This window comes from Rattus norvegicus, chromosome X (assembly GCF_021556685.1).
Source record: "Rattus norvegicus strain SHRSP/BbbUtx chromosome X, alternate assembly SHRSP_T2T, whole genome shotgun sequence".
In the NCBI taxonomy this organism is placed as follows: domain Eukaryota; kingdom Metazoa; phylum Chordata; class Mammalia; order Rodentia; family Muridae; genus Rattus; species Rattus norvegicus.
In genome coordinates, this window is record NC_141554.1 from 27,197,240 (window position 1) to 27,218,502 (window position 21,263).

Consider the following 21,263-nt stretch of genomic DNA (forward strand, 5'->3'; position numbering starts at 1 on the left):
AAAAACCAAAGAAAGAGGCTGGAGAGATGGCTCAGTGGTTAAGAGCACCCGACTGCTCTTCCAGAGGTCATGAGTTCAATTCCCAGCAACCACATGGTGGCTCACAACCATCTGTAAAGAGATCTGATGCCCTCTTCTGGTGTATCTGAAGACAGCTACAGTGTACTTATATATAATAAATGAGTAAATAAAAAAATTAAAAAATAAAATAAAAAAAACCAAAGAAACAGACAGGCGTTGGTGGCACATATCTTTAATTCCAGAACCTAGGAGTCAGAGGCAGGAGGATTTCTGAGTTGGAGGCCAGCCTCCAGAACAGCCAGGTGTATGCAGAGAAACTCTGATCAAAAAAAACACAGAGAAAGAAAGAAAGAAAGAAAGAAAGAAAGAAAGAAAGAAAGAAAGAAAGAAAGAAAGAAAGAGGAAGGAGGGAGGGAAAATGAATTCCTCTCAAGCCTAGCTTAGTGAACCAGTAATTTACACTGAAAAACTTGTGGCAGTAGCCATACAAATGAGGGTATATTACTACCCCTCACTGACAGGCATAGGTCTTATGATGGCCACCTGCACAGAACAGGTTAATTTATGTGTCTGTCCCACCAGAGCCTCCATCTGTCAAGACTCTAATCAGGATATGTTGTATATCATGTCAGGAAAGGTGTGACATAATATCAGGAACAGGAAGCTGGCCCATCACATTTTCATCCACACACAGGAAATGGGGAGGGGGGACTTGGCTGAGACTCAGACCTTCAAAGCCTGCCCCCAAGTAATACATATGTACTTCCTGTAGCAAGGCTCATCCTCTCAAGGTTCCATAGCCTCCTCAAACAGAACCACAAACTGGGGATCAAGTATTTAAATGCCAAGACTATTCAGAACATTTCTCATTCAAGCCACCACAGCAACCCAGTCCTGTTAGTGCCCTGACATGCCATCCATGCATGAGACAGGAATGTGCAAATGTTCCTTCCAAAATTGTATCAGCATTAGCTGTTGGATTATTATTGAAGAGGGCCCAGTGACTGAAAACAACAATGATTCCAACCCAGTTTGCATGGCACTGATGACAGGGCTCGCAGACACTGCTCTAAGTTGCTCTAACTGTGTTTGCCACCTTTGAAGAGTCTAGCTCTGTGCCACCTGTCTTAGACTTACTATTTTTTTTTCTTTTTTTCAGAGCTGGGGACTGAACCCAGAGCCTTGTGCTTGCTAGGCAAGCGCTCTACCACTGAGCTAAATCCCCAACCCCCTATGACTTACTATTGCTTGATGAAACACCAAAAAGAAATTTGGGGAGAAAATAGTTTATTTCACTCACAGTTCAATATGACTGTTCGTCACTGAAGGAAGTCAGGACAGGAACTCAGAGTAGAAACCTAGAGACAGAAGCTAATGCAGAGGCCATAGAAGAGTGCTGCTTACTGACTTTCCATGGTGGAACTCAGGACCACCAGCCCAGGGATGGCACCACCCACAAAAAGGTGAGCCCTCTCCATTCAATAACTAATTAAGAAAATGCCCTACATGCTTGCCTACAGCTCGATTTTTTACGGAGGCATTTTCTCAGTTGAGGTCCCTCAACACTGAAGACTCTAGCTTTTGTCAAGTTGACTGACTATCCATCACCACCCCAGAAAGAGGCTTGATTAGATGGCCTCCAATGCAACCTTTAGTTGGACGAGCTGATTCTACTGTTAGGAAGTGGAACCAGTGAGGGATTCCACCTGTTGTAATTCTCAGCTAGCAATTGCTGCTGTAAAGTTGTAAGCTGAACTTCTGCCTGCCTCCACAACTGGAACCTAAACCCTATTGTAATCATTTGCTCAGGTTGTTTTTTGTTTGTTTGTTTGTTTGTTTGTTTGTTTGTCTTGTCTTGTCTTGAGACAAGGTCTATATTATGTAACACTGGCTATCCCAAAACTCACCCTGTACCCCCCGGATGCCTCCAACCCACAGGGATCCACCTGCTTCTGCTTAAGTGCTGGCTATGTCAATTCTGTGGCACAAATGCATCCACACTCATGTGCACACAGTATACACCATACACACTCCTAGCCATAAAATAATGAATTAAAAATAAAAGGAATTTGCCAAAAGTATAGCACAATTAGCCTAGTGTTCATGAGGCTCTGGGTTCAGAGTCTAGTGCAAGGCACCTGTAGAACCAGTTAGGTCTGGGTTGATGGAGAAGGGAGGTTCCTGAGTACCAATATCAAATTTGATTTCTTGAGATGGTCTCTCACATACCCTAGGTTGGCCTTAAACTTCCCATGTAGCCAAAGATGTCTTCGAATGTCTGATTCTCCTGCTTCTACCTCCTAGACACTAAGGACATAGGCATGAGCCACAAACCCCAAGGCTTCGGACAGGCTGGGTATGTACTCTATCAATTCAGTTACAGCGCTGGCCCATGAGTTACATTTCAGTTTTGTCAATTCTTTTTATCTTTTTTTTTCCCGTTTGGTTTGATTTGATTTGGTTTGCTTTTTACTTTTTGCTTTTTCTCAACACAAAGTTGTAGCCCTGGTTTTCTTGGAACTAGCTCTGTAGACCAGGCTGGCCTCAAACTCAGAGTCACCTCTCTGTGCCTCCCAAAAGCTGGGATTAAAGGTGTGCACCAGCCCCACCCTACTAATATTGTTAATTCTTGTTCATTTGTTCAAGTTGTTTTAAAAATACTTTATAACATTCTTTTCTTTTATATTTCCCTCTCTTAGCCAAGGTTCCAGATGATTTCTGTATAGTTCCTAAAAGTCAGGATTCTGGCTGGAGTGCTTGGCAGTGCCTTCATAAAAGCAAGAGAAGGACACCAGAGGTTCAGCCTGCCTAACATCTTGGGGTTGGAGGGAGTTTGGTTCCCTTGCACTTCAAAAACCTGGCTGTGTGTAATTCCCTGGCTTTGAATACTTGTGACTCCATAATTGTGTACACTCATCTAAGAATGTGTGTCTTTATACATGATGCTCTGCTCTCCTCACCAATAGACAGTAATAGAAGACTGAGGGAGAAGTTTTCAAAGGGAAGGAGTCAGTGGGATGACTCTGTGGAGCTATTCTTCTGTACTAGTTTGCACAGATCTCTGAGCTGGAAGGGGCAGTTCCATGGGTTTTGAATGTCCCTGTGTCCTGTATCTCTGCCAATGAGTGATGAATTCTGTGTGCTTTTCCATGCCTACGTATCTGCATCTGTAAAAGTTAGTGTTTCTGAGTATTGCTCTGTCTCTGCTTGTGGGGGGGGGCTTCTGAGTGCACCCCTGAGTTTCACTGTAGATATATATGTAAAAAGTGCACCGCTACGTGGCAAGTTTAGACTTTCCCCGTCTGGAAGAAGCATTACAACAGGAAATAGTCTAGATTCCGGCTTCCGGATGGAATTTCACTCTGAAAAATACCCCTTCCCGGTCCTCTCAATAAATGCAGCATTCTTTGTCTTTCTTCAAGAGGCTGAGTTGAGGGAGTGTGTGCTAACCTTGACCTCGGAGGCCATGCCTTTCAGGAGGTTTTGGCAGAACCATGAAATTCCACACCCTGCCACTTGCCTCTTGCCAGGCCCACTTCTTCCTCCTGGACCCTTTTATAGCCTCACATTATCTACCAGACTAATTCCAGTCTAAGCTGTTCAGCGTGGCCAGATGAAGACACAGGACAATGGGACAAATGAACAGCACCAGGTTGTTGGTTTTGTTTCTAGCAAATACATGTATACAGGGGGGCAAGGGACAGATACGAGACAGAGACCAAAAAGTACGGTTTTGAAAGAGTGGAGCAGGGGTTGGGGATTTAGCTCAGTGGTAGAGCGCTTGCTTAGCAAGCGCAAGGCCCTGGGTTCGGTCCCCAGCTCCAAAAAAAGGAAAAGAAAAAAGAAAAGAAAGAAAGAAAGAGTGGAGCAGACAGTCAGAAATAGAGAGAAAAACAAGCAATAGGTGGGAAAAGATAGACAAAGATAAAGTTAAGTTTATTTAGAAAGAGGACATAGCTTAGATGAGACCAAATGTAAGAAGAGACACATTCAGCCAGGTGTGGCGGCTCACATCTTTAGTCCCAGCACTTAGGAGGCAGAAGTAAGAGGATCTCAGAGTTTGAGGCTATCCTGGTGTACAGAGTGAACTCCAGGACAGTCAGGACTACACAGAAAAACCCCTGTCTTGAAAAACCAAGAAGAAGGAGAAGGAGAAGGCAATAGGGTGCACCCCTGTAATCCCAGCACTCAGGGGGCTGAAGCAGGAGGACTAGGAGTTTTGAGGGCATCCTAGGCTACACAGCAAGATGCTATTTATAAAAAGAAGCTAAATATGAGGTCTCTTATCTATAATGTCAACATTCAAGAGGCTGAGGGAAGATGATCATCATGAGGTCAACCTGGGCTACATAGTGAGTTGCAGTACAGCCTGAGCTAGCTATGTGTAAGACCTTGTCTAAAAGAGAAATAAAAGAAAGCTGGGGAGATGGCCTAGTGGTTAAGCACTTGCTGTTCTTGCAGAGGACCCAGGTTTGTGACTCCAGTTCTAGTGCAATCTGGCATCCTCTTCTGGGCCTTCTTGGGTACTGTATGCATGTGGTGCTTATGCATACATGCAGACAGAACATTCATACACATAAAACAAAAATAAATCACTGCATCCAGGTGGTGGGGGGATAAACATTTCATCCAAGTACTCAGGAGGCAGAGGTAGGTGGATCTTGAGTTCGAGGCCAGCCTGCCTGGTCTACAGATTGAACTCTAGGACAGCCAGAGCTGTTACATAGAGGAATTTTGTCTGGAAAACCAAACAAACAAATAAACAAACAAACAAATAAATAAAGGGTAAAAAATGTATGTTTGGGGTTGGGGATTTAGCTCAGCGGTAGAGCGCTTGCCTAGGAAGCGCAAGGCCCTGGGTTCGGTCCCCAGCTCCGAAAAAAAGAACCAAAAAAAAATGTATGTTTGGCAGGATTAAGTAGAATTAGAAAAAGATGACTATAGGGTGGTGACAATAGGGAGAAAGGTATTAATGTTGAGTAATCATTATTTCTGAGATATCATTTTCCCAGTTATCCATATGTTAACTCATTAGAGTGAAGCATGTGTACTGTAATCTTTTGTCTTATTCTACAGATAAGGACACCACAGCAAGGCTCACTGCTAAGACTGAATCCAAACAACCTAGCACAGGGAGCATGCACTTCACTGTTCTGTCATGTTCATCACATGAACATGTTGATAGGGACAAAGGATGTGAATGGGGGAAGATGGAGGTAAAGACAGATATGGAGATTGAAAGAGAAATGCTAGAATAGAGAAAGACAGTAGGAAATACACGGATGAATGCAACAGCACAATTAGGAAGATGAGTTGGAAATAACCCGAGAGAGGACAAGATGAGAACAAAGTGTAGGAACAGGATGAGAAAGAAGCCAAGAAACCAAGGGAAATTGAAATAGAAATAAGACAGACATTCTGGAAGAGCAATGTAGTCTAAGGAAAGGGAGACAGACCAAGATTAAGAATGTGTATTTGAGATATGTCATAGACAAGATGACCCAAAACACAGCTAAAGAAAGTAATAGGAAAAAGAACAAGATGAAGAGAGAATCTTAGAAAAAGAGCTAGAGACCTGAAGAGATAGTTCAGTGCTTAAGAACACTCACTGCTCTACCAGAGGACCAGGGTTCAAGTCCCACTAACCACATGGCAGCTCACAATGGCCTGTAACTCCAGTTCCAGGGGATTTGACATCCACTTTTGGCCCACAAGGACAGCAAGCATGCATATGGTGCAAAGATACACATGTAGGCAAAATGCCTACACACATAAAATAAATAGAGAATGAAAAGCAGGAGAAGGGTGTGACTGCTCTTCCAGAGGTCCTGCGTTCAATTCCCAGCAACCACACGGTGGCTCACAACCATCTGTAATGGGATCCAATGTCCTCTTCTGGTGTATCTACAGTGTACTCAAATAAATAAAAGTAAATAAATAAATTAATTAAAAAAGAAAAACCTATAAATAAGTAAAGAAAGAGAGAGAGAAAGAAAGAGAGAGAGAGAGAGAAAGAAAGAAAGAAAGAAAGAAAGAAAGAAAGAAAGGAAGGAAGGAAGGAAGAAACAAACACATAAACACATTTTGGGGGCCTGTGAGGGAGTTCAGTGGGTAACATACCAGCCACCAGATGTCAGGATCCAAGTTAAATTTCCAGGCCCCATATAATGGTAGGAAAAAAAATGACTCCTGAAATTCATTTACTGACCTCCAGTCACGAATTATGGTACACACACACACACACACACACACACACACACACACACACACACAGAGAGAGAGAGAGAGAGAGAGAGAGAGAGCGAGCGAGCGAGCGAGAGAGAGAGAGAGAGAGAGACCAAGACAGACATGGAGACACAGAGACACAGAGATGCACACGGTTTAAAAATAAATTTAAAAACAAACTTCTGCCAACCACAGTATTGAGGACTGAATGCTATTTGTATTCCCTGTGTAGAAGATGACATTATCATCCATCAGATCCTCAGAACTGGAGAAGGGCCTTTTAATTTCAGCATTTGGGAATCAGAGACAGGCAGATCTCAATTCAAGGTTTGTCTTGAAACCCAACCAAAAGAAAACAAACCAAACAAACAACTGTTACGGGACCTTTATCTTCCCGCAGGCATCTATTTGTTTATTTTAAACTATGTCTTCCTCACAGTTATTGCTTGCTTTAAATCTCTTTGTTCAAAGTGATAATCTTTATAAGAATACTCATTTCCTCTTCACACCTGAAACTGATTTTCTGGGGTCCTCTCTGGATTCCAGTAACAAGTGTTTCCTTGTGGCAGTGTCTGTCAGCCTTAGGCTAGGCTCCATGGGACCAAAAAGAACAATTACAGTTGCCCTGGAGGAGAGGAAACAGCAATCCTAGCTGAGAGGAAGAAAAGGTGACCCAAGGAACAAAGTACTCTGAGAATTTGGGAGTAAAGAAGTTGACATGAACATGAACCTTTAACCACATGCTGGCTCCCAACACTTCTTGTATTTTTTGTATGGCCTTGACTTCCCTGCTGGAGGACAGCTCCACCTCCCTCCATAAGCCTCACCAGCTCCTTTGAGACAGGACTGGAAATGGCATAGGTGTGTGGCAGACGTTGTGCTCCATGGGCTTCACCATCCAGTTCCTGGCAGCTAGAGAGTCCAGGATAAATTCAGACAGCTTGATTGTTGGCGGAGGGTCTGGTCTCTGTTTGCAAGCTGCTCCCTTGAACACGGAATTCTCTGGAGAAGATGGACAAGGGTTTTAGCATGGCAACATGGAGAAAGAGTAAAAGAACTTGGGTTTCTTCCTGGAGCAGAAGAGCTCAACATCTGCCCAGGAGGAGGAAGACAGAAAAAAAAGATAGAGACAGAGTTATGCTTTTGAAGTTGGAAGTCCAGGAAGCAGTCAAGCTCTAGGAGCCTGATTGTTGCTGGATGGGTAGGGTGTCTCCAGAGAGTGAGAATGCAGTGTCCTGACAAGAAGAACTAGGCCCTTTGTGGCTGTCTGAAGTGAGATAACAGATTTTCAACTCAGAAAGCCTGCAAGCCCAGCAGTCAGTCTACCAGCACCTGCTAACTCCATCACTTTCCACGCTTATCCTTTTCTGAGATGATGGCAACTAGGGCAAGACAGAAAGACGGTGGTTCTTTCTTGGGCCCAGTGCCCCAAATCCCAGCCTCCACCTTTTTTTCCCACACTAACCCCCAACAGGGCATCATGTACTCTGGGCTGGTCTCAAGCTCTCTATATGGTTGAGTACATCGCTGAACGTCTGATCCTGTCTCTACCTCTGTAGTGCAGATTATAGGCATGTGACACTGCACTCAGTTTCTGTAGTGCTGGAGATCAGAGGCAGAGCAATGTGCTAGACAAACACTCTCCCAGGTAAGCTATATCCCCAGCCCCATTTCTCCTTCTTTCTACTGGATCATTCTCAGCACAAAACAGTCTGTATCTCCTGTCTATAAAAAAAATACATTCTTGCTGTGCATCATGTCTTTAATCCTAGCACTCAGAAGACAGAAGCAGGCAGGCAAGGCGGGCAGAATCAAGTCTCCATTGAGTTCCAGGCCAGCCAAGGTAACATAGTGAGACCCCATGTCAAAAATTAACAGGACAGTGGTGGCACACACTTAATCTCAGAAAGTACTCTAGTCCATTAGTCCTGTTTGTTAAAACATAATGCATGTTAAACTGGGTATGATAGCATACACTTTTTTTTCTTTTCTTTTTTTCAGAGCTGGGGACCGAACCCAGGGCCTTGTGCTTGCTAGGCAAGCGCTCTACCACTGAGCTAAATCCCCAACCCCGATAGCATACACTTTTAATCCCAGCACTTGGGAGGCAAAAGCAGAACGTTATAAATTCAAGGCCAGCCTCATCAACATAGTAAGTTCAAGGCCTGCCAAGGCTACCTAGTGAAAAGCCCTCTACCTGAAAAAAATACATCCTATATTTTTTCATGATATGCATTATAAAGTTTAGAATACTATTATATGTACAATTTGAATACACAATAAAACTGTGTACCCTAACCACTCAGTTTCAAAAACATTATTTACTAATGACAAAATCACCTTTGGAAACCTTCCCTAAGTGCACCTCTTTCTCTTACCTGAAAGGTAACCACTTTTGCTGGAATTTTCCCTTTTTCCATCCTCCTTTGTATGCTTTGAGAACATATTGCAGCATCCATGTATGGTTTAATTCACATGCATTTCTTTAAATATGTTTTTGGTAACTTTTTCAATCAGCATTCAATTTCCAAGTCTTGTCAATGTTGGTATGTGTAGCTATACTCCATTATTTTTTAGTCCCTTTCTGTGTTCTAACATATAAAAGTGTCTCCCTGAATTCATTTACTCTCTGTATGCTTGCACTTCCAGTGTCTTGCTGTTATAAACAGGCCTTTGTGAACCTTACTATGCACTCTCAGTACATATATGCATGCAGTACTCTAGAGGACCATTTTCAAACTCTTTGGTCACCTAGGCTCACCTCCCATTTTTCACACATGGCTTTGCTCTGTTGCCCAAGCTGACCTGGAACTCCTGGAATCAAGTGATCTGACTATCTCTGCGTAGCTGGGACACTTGTGTAGCACCATGCCTGTGTGCATTTTAAAACGATTTGTATTTATGTTCTTTGTTTGTATATATGTGTGTGTCACATGAGTGAGGATGCTCATGGATGCTAGAGATATCAGATCTTCTGGAACTGGAGTGACTAGCAGTTGTGAGCTGTCCAAGAGAACTGGGTTGAAAGCTGGGAACACGACTCAGATCCCCCTGGAAGAGCAGCAAACACTCATAATTGCTGAGTCATCCCTCCAGCCTCCTGCTTTACACTCGTTAAAAAAAAAGCACTGAGGACCCTAAAAAATTTTGGTTTTCTGAGATATAGCGACTGATATTTGCCATATTAGAAACTAAAACAAGGGGTTGGGGATTTAGCTCAGTGGTTCGGTCCTCAGCTCCGGAAAAAAAAAAAGAAAAGAAACTAAAACAAGGGCTGGAGAGATGGCTCAGTGGTTAAGAGCAATGACTGCTCTTCTAGAGGTCCTGAGTTCAATTCCCAGCAACCACATGGTGGCTCACAACCATCTGTAATGGGATCTGATGCCATCTTCTGGTGTGTCTGAAGACAGCTACAGTGTACTTGTATATGATAAAAAAAATAGATCTTTAAAAAAAGAAATTAAAATGAAAGATTTCAATATATATTTATTAATAATAAATACGTTACATCTAACAGAACATTTGAATTTTGGGTTTTTGAGACAGTGAGAACTCACTCCATAATCCAGTCTGACTTTGAATTCACTGTGCAGCATACCTGGCCTTGGATTAGAAGTGGTCCTCATGCCTCAACCTTCTCAATTCTGGCATTGCACATATGAGCCACTGTGTCCACAAATAACTACATTTTCCAAACTAAACATAATTTAGTTAGTAAAGTAATATTATTTTACATTTTTTGTAAATCTATTTAGTATATGACATAATAGAAGACAGATTCTCATATCTGCCTCTGCACTCAATCTCTTGGGATATCATATGTCGTGTAACCTGTCAAAGTTCTATCCAAATTCTTTAGAGAATGAAAGTTTTAAAAGCGAATAGCTTCTTATTAGTATTCCGACTGCAGAGTTCCTTGGGTCCACGGGCTCACTAGACAACGCTATGAGAAACATTGTAGTACGAAGGATAGGTGCCTAGAGTATTGGGTCAGAGTACCAGCATCATTTGGCTTTACTTGAGAATGCCAAATATGCTTCTAGAGGTTGTATCAATTTACACCCTCATTCATGGTGTATCCATTCACTCTTGATTCATTTCGGTGTCCACCTTCTCCACTCCCTATAAGGTCACCAATGCTATCCATGCTGCTAGTCTGCTAGTGCCAATGAACTCTTCTCTCTCTTTTTTTTTTCTTTTTTTTTTTTTTGGAGCTGGGGACCGAACCCAGGGCCTTGTGCTTGCTAGGCAAGCACTCTACCACTGAGCTAAATCCCCAACCCCCTCGAACTCTTCTCATTCCTCTTCTTAGTCCACTTCTCAGTGCTCTTGAGACATCCCAGACATATGCCACATCAGGACTGTAGGTGTGTACCTGTTTCAGTCTCTTGCCTTTGATCCTTTATTAGAGCCCAATCATGAACACTATTCCATTTTCTTTCTTTCTTTTTCTTTGTTTTGAAAGCAGTTTCTCTGTGTAGCAGCCCTGGCTGTTCTGGAACTTGCTCTGTAGACCAGGCTGGCTATAAATACATATAGATCTACCTGCCTCTGTCTCTACAGTGCTGGGATTGAAGGCATGTACCACCACTGTCTGGTTCTCTTTCTTTACTTTATCTCAAGCCAATCTTTTTTATCTCACCCTGTAGCTTTGTCTGACCTCAAACTCCAATAGTTTGAGATCTGCCTATTTCTGGCCTTCACTTATTGGAATTAAAGGTATGTATCTTCACATGCAACCCTATTCTCAGGACTTTTATTGGATCCCTGTGCTGACGACTTCCATTTATATCTGAAGCCTATACCTCTTCCCTCGGATGCATACACTACCACCCGTGTGACTTCTCCACTTGGATGTTCAAAGGCTTAACATATAAAACTGAACATTTTCAGTGACAGAGTCTTACTCTGTACTCCACGCTTGCCTCAAACTCGAGGCAATCCTCTTGCCTTGGTCTCCCAAATTTTGGGATTACAGGCATGAGCAGCCACACCTGGTTTTTCTACAAGTGAACCATTGATCTCCCCTTGAAACCCTATTTTCTTTCTATTTCATTTCAAAGGCTGAATAATAATAATAACAAGAACATGCTAGATGTGGCAGCACATGAGTTTAATCCTAACATGAGGGAGGCAGAGGCAAGGTGCATCTATTTGGGTTCAACTCCAGCCTGGTCTACATAGTGAGTTCTAGGCCAGTCAGGGATACATAGTGAGATCCTGTCTCAAGAACACAAGTAATAAATGACAGCAATAGTTAAAATCAATTTTTCAATAAAATTATGACACACTACTTCATTTTCTTTGGGCTTTTGTTTCTTGGTACTGAGAACTAAACTCAGGGCCTTAGACATTCTCTGCAGGTATTACCTCCTGATTTTACCTTTTTTTTTGAGACAAGATTTTACTAAGTGGTACAAGCTGCTCTTGAACTGAACATAACCCAGGCAGGTTTTGAACTTGTGACCCTTTTCATCAGTTTCCTATGATATCATGCCTAGCTCCACTATGACTTTTCCCACTTGTTTCCCAAATTGACTTTAGTATTTTCTCATATTTGAGCCACATCTAAAATTACTACTTTATGGGCCTCAGTTCAGTTGGTAAAAGTACACGTTACACAAGCCTGCTGATGAATTCAGTTTGACCCCTACAACTACCATACAGGTAGAAGCAGACCAACTCTCACAAGTTGTCTTTTGCCTCCATATATGAGCTGGAGCATGTCCCCATCACCACACACAGCACTAATAATATGACTACATATTAAAAATTAATTAAAAATAAATTACTACCTTAATAGACTTCCATTGTTTTTAAAATAAAATCCATTGTCCTTAGCATAGTCTAAAAAGCCCTACATAATTCACTTCTGTCTACTTTGACCTCATATCCCAAAACTCTCCATTTAACCCATGATGCTATAGCCTTCCCACAGCTTGTAATTAAAGTTGTCCATTGGCATCCTTCGGAAACTGGTTACAGGACACCTGCCCAATGAATAACAAACTCTACAGATAACAGTCCTCTACATAAAATGCCATAGCTTGTGTAATATAGCAGGACTCCATCTCCAAAAGGCAAAAATCCTATAACATTTGCAGCTAAACTATACACACCATCCTAGTCCATCTCTAGAGGACTTACAAGAGCCAATACAATGTAATGCTCTACAAATACTTGTCATAGTGTGTTGTTTAGGGAATGATGACAAGAAAAAAAAATCTATGCATATTCATTACCGTGCTTTTTGTTTTTGTTTTTGAGAGACAGTGTTTCTCTGTATAGCTCTGGCTGTCCTGAAACTCACTCTGTAGACCAGGATGGCCTTGAACTCAGATCTATGCTTGTTTCTGACTCCCCAGTGCTAGGATTAAAGCCATGTGTCACCACACCCAGCCTTTTCCCAACTCTTTTTGACTTGAGGTTGGTTGAATCCATGGATGCCAGTTCTCTACAAGGTCTTCCTACTTACTGAAGCCTTTCCCTGGAGTACATTCTTTTATTTTAAAGATTTATTTATTTATTATATATGAGTACACTGTAGCTGTCTTCAGACACACCAGAAGAGGGCATCAGATCTCATTACAGATGGTTGTGAGCCACCATGTGGTTGCTGGGATTTGAACTCAGGACCTCTGGAAGAGCAGTCAGTGCTCTTAACCGCTGAGCCATCCCTCCAGCACTCCCTGGAATACTTTCATCTGCATTCTTCTTTTGCTGATTCCCATTCTTTCAAGCTTTGCTAGACCCCTAAAGCTACACACTACAACCCCCCAAATTCTTTTCTCCTGTCATTCATAGCCTTACTGGCATTTATAATTGTGCATGGTAGTGGGTTGTAATCTACACGTTTATGTCCCATCATCTCCAGTACCACACTGGGCGTTGTGAGAGTGGAGCGTGCTCAGCACCTTCCTGGTTGTGATCCTTCTTGCTGCATGACTTGTGCCTCACACGGAGCCTAGACTACATGCTCAAGGGACATTCACAGAGTCAGCTGAAACTTAAGCAAGTGAAGAGGAATGAGGGAAGAGTGAAGAGAGTTCCATGTAATGGCAGCAAACGTGCAAAAACTCAGCCTTCATCCCAACACTCAGGAGCCTGAAGCAAGAGGACTCATTGCAATTCCAAGGTCAGCCTAGATTCCAGAGTGAGGCTCTGCCTCTAAAAATAAAAAACAAAACAAAACAAAGAAGCAAAAGAGAACAACAACCAAAAACCTCCAGAGGTTATATACATGTATGAAATTGTCAAAGAATTTTAAAAATTAAGGTTTAAAAAAACCTTCAGAGGCTAGATAGACCAAGGAACAGTCTTAGAATTTTTCAACTTTGACTCAAGCATTAGGTTTAGAAAGGCTGATTGAGCTCTCACCAGATCATAAAGAGCCCTCCTAAACCTCCAGTGTTCAGGAAGATAAATTTTCTTTTGAACTCTTGGGGACTTGAAAGATTCTAAACATGTGAATGATATTTGATTTTGTTTTTTTTCTTTTTTTTAAAGATTTATTTATTTACTTAATGTATATAAGCACATTGTAGCTGTCTTCAGACACACCCAACCCCATTACAGATGGTTGTGAACCACCATGTGGTTGCTGGGAATTGAACTCAGGACCTCGGGAAGAGCAGTCGGTGCTCTTAACCGCTGAGCCATATCTCCAGCCCTGATATTTGATTTTGAAAGACATAGACTAGGCAGATGTGGTGGCTTATGCTCTTAATCTCCGCACTCAGGAGGCAACCACAGAGGGATGACAAGTTCAAGGCCTGCCTGGGCTACACAGTGGGAGCTTGTCTCAAAATCAATAATACAGACCACTTTTAGTATAAAGAATAGATTCCAGGCAGGACTCAGTGACCATTTGCCTATCTTGCCTGAGGCCTCGGTTATGATACCTGACAATGAAAAGTAATTAAGAATAGATTCCAGAGAATAAGGCTGAAACAGGAGAGCTGTGAAGGTATTGCATCTTAGAAACTGTGCTGGCCTACTGGGCAGGGTAGTGGCAGTGGAAATGAAGAGACTATATGGAGGTGTTGAATATGGTCCTCTAGATGATAGGAGGACTTGGCAATTACATGGGGGTGTAGAAGAGAGAGAAAAGAGCCAGGGTATAGCTTGGGTCTCTACTTTGGCCAAGACCCTTCACTTAGGTAAGGTACAAAAGTACAAACTCATTGAGAGAATTTCTTTTCTTAAAGATTTATTTGTTTGTTTGTTTGTTTGTTTATTTAAAGTACACTGTAGCTGTCTTAAACAAGAGGGCATCACATCCCATTACAGATGGTTGGAGCCACTATGTAATTATTGGGACTTGAACTCAGGACCTCTGGAACAGCAGTCAGTGCTCTTAACCACTGAGCCATCTCTCCAGCTCATGAAAGGAGAATTTCTTGAGTTGGGGAAGAATGGAGATTCTAGATTTTTCTAGGATATTCCAGCAATGCTGTCTTCTAACCAGCTGAATATTTGGGCCAGGAAAAATGTTTCGATTTGAAGTATTTTAGAGTAACCACCAAAGAAGCAGTAATTGAAGCCATAGAAGCACATGGGATATTGAAGGAAAGACCAGAAAGAGTGCAAGGGAAGACAAGATAGCTCAGGCCAAAGCTCCCAAGAACACTACTAAGACGAGGAGGAAACTGGAAAGGAAAAGGGAGAAAAATAAGCATGGTATGTCATAGGGAAGTAATTTCAGGAGGAGCGACAGGTCACTGGTACTATCAAATGCCAGCAAATCCAAGTTGGATGACCTATACAAAGATTCTTTTGGGTTTAGTAATGTAAGCTATGGGAGACCTTGATAAGAAAAGCAGTTTGGAAGAAGTAGTAGAGGTGAGTTGTCGCAGGGTTAATGATAAGTAGGAGGTAGGAAATGGGACACTTGACTATGAGCAAGTCTTGAGTCATCTGTAGAAAGAGAAGAGAGATAACTTTTCGTGCTTGTTTTTTAGATGGGAGAAGATACCTGACTGTTTAAAGCCCAAAGCAAAGGAACACGGAACAAACTCAGAGGTCTGTTGCTAAGAATTCCAGACCTGTCTTCTGGTGTCTTCTGTTCACTCCATGTAAGTAAGACATGAGCTTATCTGCTAAGTACCGGGGGAGGGGGGGTGCGACGCAAATCAAGATGTTCAGGAGACTAGATTTGATATGGCCACTGTGGGTGAGCCTTATCTAGGCAATGGGAGGAAACTGAAAAGAAAGTTGACTAGTAGTATGGCGACGGGTCAGTTCTGGGGGACTTGTAGAAGCTGGGAAATGAGGGTTTATCATGATACAAATGTGGAAAATTGTAGTATTATCCAGTAGTGTTCAGCTGCCTGGGCACAAGCATGGAAAAAAAGGCAAACAGTTGGACTGATTCAGGATTGGGTTGCTGCCAGCTGGATAACGGGCAAAACAAGGGACCGAGACAAAAAGAGTGGAAAAGTAAAGGGCCATGAGATCTGGTCTGAGAAAATAAGTAGCAAAGGATCATTATGTGCAAGCCTAGCTTAACTCTGGAATATGTGGAAAGGCTTCTCTGGGAAAGAGAGTGATGGGAGCGCGGAAGAAGACATGAGATGTGACGGAAGGGTCGATTTCGGAAATTGGGCCCAGAGACTTGCCTCTGTGGGACCAGGGAAGGATGGGAAGGAAAGCTGAAGGGCCAACAGAAGGAGGGCCTTAAGCTCCTAGCAGTTAGAGGTGAAACTGGCCCTAGCGAGGGGGCGTGGCCAAGCTCAAATCCCGACGAGGGGGCGGGACTCCAATAACTGGGTCTCAGCGCCGCGGTGGCTGCGGCTGTCTCAGCAACGGCTCGCGCCTCCCCATCCCCCAGTTCCCAGAGCTCTTCCCGCCTGCCGCGGTGGAGACCCAGGCCGAAGGCGGGGAAGGCCGGTCCAGCCCGTTCCTCTGCCCGCGCGGCGGGAGCATCGTTCCGGAGGACTGCCCGAAGGCAAGCCTCGCAGCCGGAGAGCGCGGCGCACACGCGCGCCTCCCGGCCGCGGCCGTCCTCTCTTCCCTCCTTCCTCTCCTCTCTCCCCTCCCCTCTCCTCCGCCCCCAACCTCTGCTGCGGCGGGAGGAAGAACCCTTCCCGACTAGCCCAGAGAACCCAGGTCGATTCTCATTCCCGGAGAAAGAGACCCTCTTGGTGGGATCCGGCTGGTCGCTCGCCCCCCGGCCACGGAAGTGACTGGTCGTCTATTGGGAGAGCTCGCTTCTAGCGCAGCCCCCGACCCTCACCCAGCCGCAGCCGCATAGACAGCGCTCCCCAGCGGGCCCCCGGCCCCGCCGAGCCCACTCCCCGCTTGGGGCCAGGGCCGGCGATGCCTGGCGCGGCAACGGCGGTGGCCGCGGCTGCTGCTGCTGCCGCCACGGCTGCTGGCCGGAGCCCGGGTCGGGGGCTCGAGTCTCCGCAGTGGGGCTGAGCCCGCAGCCCCGCCCCCCGAGCCTGAGGCCGCTGCTCCGCCGGGCGCCGGGCCTTCTCCGCCCGCGCCTCCGCCCCAGGAACTGGAGCCAAGCGGGGAGCCCGGGCCCCGCGCCCAGGCCCGGACCATGCATGGCCACCGAGTCCCGGGGGGCCCTGGGCCTTCGGATCCCGAACGCTCAGCGGCAAATACCCCTGGCGCCGCTCCGCTGGCCTGTGCCGACTCGGACCCTGGAGCCTTGGAACCCGGACTGCCGGTGCGCAGGGGCTCAGGCTCGGCTCTTGGAGGCCCTTTGGATCCTCAGTTTGTTGGACCCTCGGACGCCAGCCTGGGAGCGCCTCCAAGCTCCCGGGTCTTGCCCTGCGGCCCTAGCCCTCAGCACCACCGGGCCCTGCGCTTCTCCTACCACCTGGAGGGCTCGCAGCCTCGGCCTGGTGAGTGATCCAGACAGCATGGGAACCTGGGCCACGGGCCTCGTTCTGGGAACGGGTTCTTGTTCTAGGACTTGGGGTCGACATGCTTACCCTAGCCCCTTGAGACCCCTCAACCCCTAATCCCCCAATCTCCTCCGTAGCCCTCGGTCCAGTCCTTTCAGCCTTTGCCCCTTGCTCTTCTTCTCTGTCCCTTGCGCCCTCAAGCCCTAAGACTCCTTTCTCTTCTAACTGCTGAAGCTAACAGGAGAGGAAGCTCTCCAAGAAAAGGGGGCAGGATTTCAGGGCAGCAATGGGGATGTGGTTGGGGGAATAGGAGAAAAGAAGTCTCCTATTAGCTAAGTGCCTACATTTGTGCATGGCACTGAACTGGGTACTTTTACAAGGATTCTTGTTTCAGCTTCAGGAGCCATCTGTGAAGTGGATATCATCAACCACATTTTTAGGGGTGCAGACTGAGGCTCTGAGAAGTAACTTGTCCAAGGTCATACTGTCATTATGGTGCCTGGGTTGAAAACCAGATCAGAGTCCAAAATCTGTGGTCTTCCCGCTTCCTCAAGTGAAGCTGGAGAATAATGCCAAGCTTTCTACTTATGTGATTTCCCCTTATACCACTTAGTAGCCCTAAAGTATGAGTAAAACAGAGGGAGATGGTGGACTGGTCCTAGATTGTGCTTCTGCTAGGTGTGTGTGGCCACAGTACAAGGAGAGAAAGAGGTAGGAGGTATTGATGAGAGAGAAAGGTGGAGATGAACCCGGAGGGATGGGCTGAAGGTGCTGGTAGGGAGGAAGAGAAAAGAGAGGTCAGAAGGGTGAGCTGCCTGGCCAGGAGAGTGTTTGGAAAGATCATCAGGATGGTTGCTTGGGTTTGCAGTGGTAGAACAACTCTAGGTCAGGCTGGGGCCACAGACCCAGATGGGCCTTTTCATAGCCCTGAGTATCTAGCTGAGCAGCCTAGCAGAGCCTCTAGGACATTCTCACATGGGCCAGAGTCTGGGAGCCTTGAAGGGAGAACAGTTGTATATGTGCTCTGTCTTCACTGGGTCTGAAAGATGTGGTGAGCTGCTAGCTGCTTCCAGGACTCATATCTCACCTTCCACAGATCACTAGGACTGCGGCTCAGCACCAGGTAGTAGTAAGAGTTGGTGAAGCATAAAACACAGGCTGAATATGTCTCTCACTGCTGTCTATTCTTTGGATAGTTATGGAACCTCTGGGAGATTTCAGGTGCTGCCTCCTCACCCCCACTGTGAACTGGAGATAGGCAGCTGACACTCTTTAATGCTCTGCCCTGCTTGTTGCTTCTGCTGGCTTCCCAAACTCCCCTGGACACACGCTGTGTAGAGGGGCTACTCATACAGACTTACTTGATCTTAGCTCCGCCCTTCAAATCCCCAAACAGCCAGAGCTCTCCTACTGCAGAGCCTTTGCATTTGCTTTGCCTTCTGCCTGGTAGCTCTTCCCTCAGCCCCCCACCTGGCTTGCTCCTCATCTTTCTGGTCTCAGCTCAAATGTCCCCCTCTGAGAGACCTTCCCTGACCACTTTTAAGTAGGGCCTCTTGTGACTCTCCATCACAGCTGCCAGTGTGTGTCTATCCTTACATTTAATACAGTCTGAAAGGACCCTCTTGTGTGTGTCCACTTGTTTGTTGCCGCTCCTGTGCCATCAGAATGTGAGTGAGCTCCTTGAGGGCAAGGGGGTTGCGTCTCTATTGTTTTATGTCGTACACCTAAGGGACTAATGCAGTGCCTTACACATGGCAGGTACTCAGTGTCTGACTAGATGGTAAGGGAACACACAGTAGGCCCTCTGTAACTATTGCCTAAGAGGACACTGAGTTCCCACCCAGCAAATACTCTTGGTCTGGGAGTCAAAGCTAGGAAGGTCTTGACCCTTGGTCTCTGCCCTCTCTGGTCAACATGGGGTTGATAATGAGTGAGTGTGCTTTTGTACTCCACCGGTTCTTCCAAATTCCAAGCAGAGGACCCTTCCCAGACCATCCCCCTCTTCTCCCAAAATCAATTGTGTTGTTTTCAGGATCCTGCCCCGCAGTTAAGTCCTTGCCATTAAGTCCTTGCCTCTGGCGCTGAGTGGTGTCTTTTCTTTTTCACCCCTCCCCCCTTTTGTTTTTCAAAACAGGGATTCTTTGTGTAGCCCTGGTGGTTCTGGGACTCAGAAATCCACCTGCCTCTGCCTCCTGAGTGCTGGAATTAAAGGCTTGTTCCAGCACTGCCCCAGCAGGAGTCTTTTAATCAAAAATAAAGACTGGGGACAGAAAGGGAAAGACTTGGTCTCCCGTCTAGCCATTCCTTACTTACTGTGTGTCCTTGGATGAATGGCTTCAGTTCTCTGTGCCTCAGTTCCCCTCATCTAGACAGTGATATCTAGGAATCTGTCAGATTCCTTTTTTTGCAATGTTCTTAGCAACTAAGGACTTAAAAATCAAATATGAGGAGAGAAAACCCTCCTGAAGAAGAGGCGGAGGAATTTCTCAAGTCCTGACAAGGCGGGCACTGGGCCATGTGATTCACAGTAGCATGGGCTGTGAGAGGTCCGCCTCCCGCTCTGCACAGCCAGCTCAGAGGTGCGCACAAGTGACTTGCCTCTCTTCATAGGACTTGCCTATAATTGGCTTAGAATGGGCAGGGGTGGTGGATGGAGGATGTGTGTCTAAGAGGAAGAGTAAGAAAGGGAGAGATAGAAACCTGAGCTTCAGTTAAAGGGTTAGAAACATTTTAGTCCACATGCTAAGCTATTCGTGCGTCTGCTGACTTTCTCCATCAGACTACTGAGACTTGTATTGAATCAGCTTTAAGTCCCAGTGGCTGCATCCCAGAGCAGCAGGGGGTGGGTGGTGTGAAAATAATAATTATATCTTATCCATGTGAAGAGCTCTGAATTACCTCCGGGCCCTTTCTTTTTGTTATTCTTTCAAGTTCCTGGTGGAGAGTGTTATGCTCTTGTTCTAGGCTGATAAAGGCCAAGGCTTCCTTGGGTCACTGGGATAACCCAGTGAGATACCTCTGTCCCCAACACTTGGAGAGGGTTAGCAGAGGGCATCCAAGTGTAGGTTTATGCATAGGGATTTGGGAGACTCCTAGTGTAGTTCTCAAGGCTGAGTCCTAGAATGCTTTCTCACATGCTGTTGAGTTGGAGAAAGCTTGACCTGACCTTAGCTTAGCCAAAGGAATTGGACTTGATGCTAGAGCCATTTTGTGGGGGAATGAGAGAAGACAGCCAATGAAAGTAGTAGAAGGGGCTGGTTCTTCCTTACTTGGTTACATCTTCAGAGACTCAAAAGACTTAAGCTACAAAAGTCCCTAGACACTGGCTGCTTCTGGGTTTTCTAGCCTCAGTATGCATCAGAATCCTTTGTTGACCTTGAAGAATAAATGTCAGTCTCAGACTCAGAGCTCCAGAGTATTGGAGTTACAATCCAGGAATCTGGTTTCAAAACATGATTCGCAGACAAGGGATAGGTGTAGTGGTGCACACCTTTAATGCCAGGCAGAGGCAAGAGGATGTCTTGAGTTGCAGACCAGCCAGGGCTATATAGTCAAAGCCTTTCTCATCATCAAAGATTCCCAGATGATTTTGATGCATAGCCTAGGGTAGAAGCCAGGCCTGTTGTTTTCCAATTGAGTTAATAGAGACCCAGAGATAGTGATTCCACCACATTTCTATAGTGAGAGAAAATTGGTAGCCCTCTCAGAAGTTGTCTTCTCAGAATCATATATGAATCTCCCTCAACTCCCTTTTAGCCTAGAAGAGAAGCATGGGATGTAAGAAAGCAAGTTAATCCCTTGCCCCTACCCCAACACTGGATGCCTCAGTTTACCTTTCTCCCTTGCTTTTGTGAATGGCTATTATTGGACTGTTTTACGTTGGAAGTCAGTTGCAATTCCAGAACTCCAGGCATAGGAAGGAAGTTTGCTATCAGCATTTCTCAATACAAGGCCCCATCCCATTCCAACTGATGGGACTCAGAAGTACGTCAACTAAGACTTATGACTTAGAGAACATGGAGGTCAGTTGAGTTAGAAGGTCTGGTGTCAGCAAAGATGGGCAAACACTGATTAGGGGCCTGGTATTGGGAAGGGTGGAAAAATAAGGCTAGTAAATAGACTTTGTCCTGAAGGCAAACAGGAGCCATCAAGGGCTCATTC

General features: G+C 45.2%; 1 protein-coding gene across 2 annotated transcripts in view; it reads left to right on the forward strand.

The window, feature by feature from the left end:
- Positions 1–15,269: 15,269 nt before the first annotated feature.
- The window catches only part of Fgd1 (FYVE, RhoGEF and PH domain containing 1), a 42,999-nt gene continuing 37,005 nt past the window's right edge, over positions 15,270–21,263 (forward strand). Inside the window, 1 exon segment of one of the 2 annotated variants that reach the window (NM_001037546.1) lies at positions 15,270–15,320. Coding sequence is in view for 1 of the 2 variants with exons in the window: in NM_001414732.1 (NP_001401661.1) it covers positions 16,793–17,099 (307 nt within the window). In the remaining variant the exon portion in view is untranslated. 2 annotated transcript variants of the gene reach the window in all.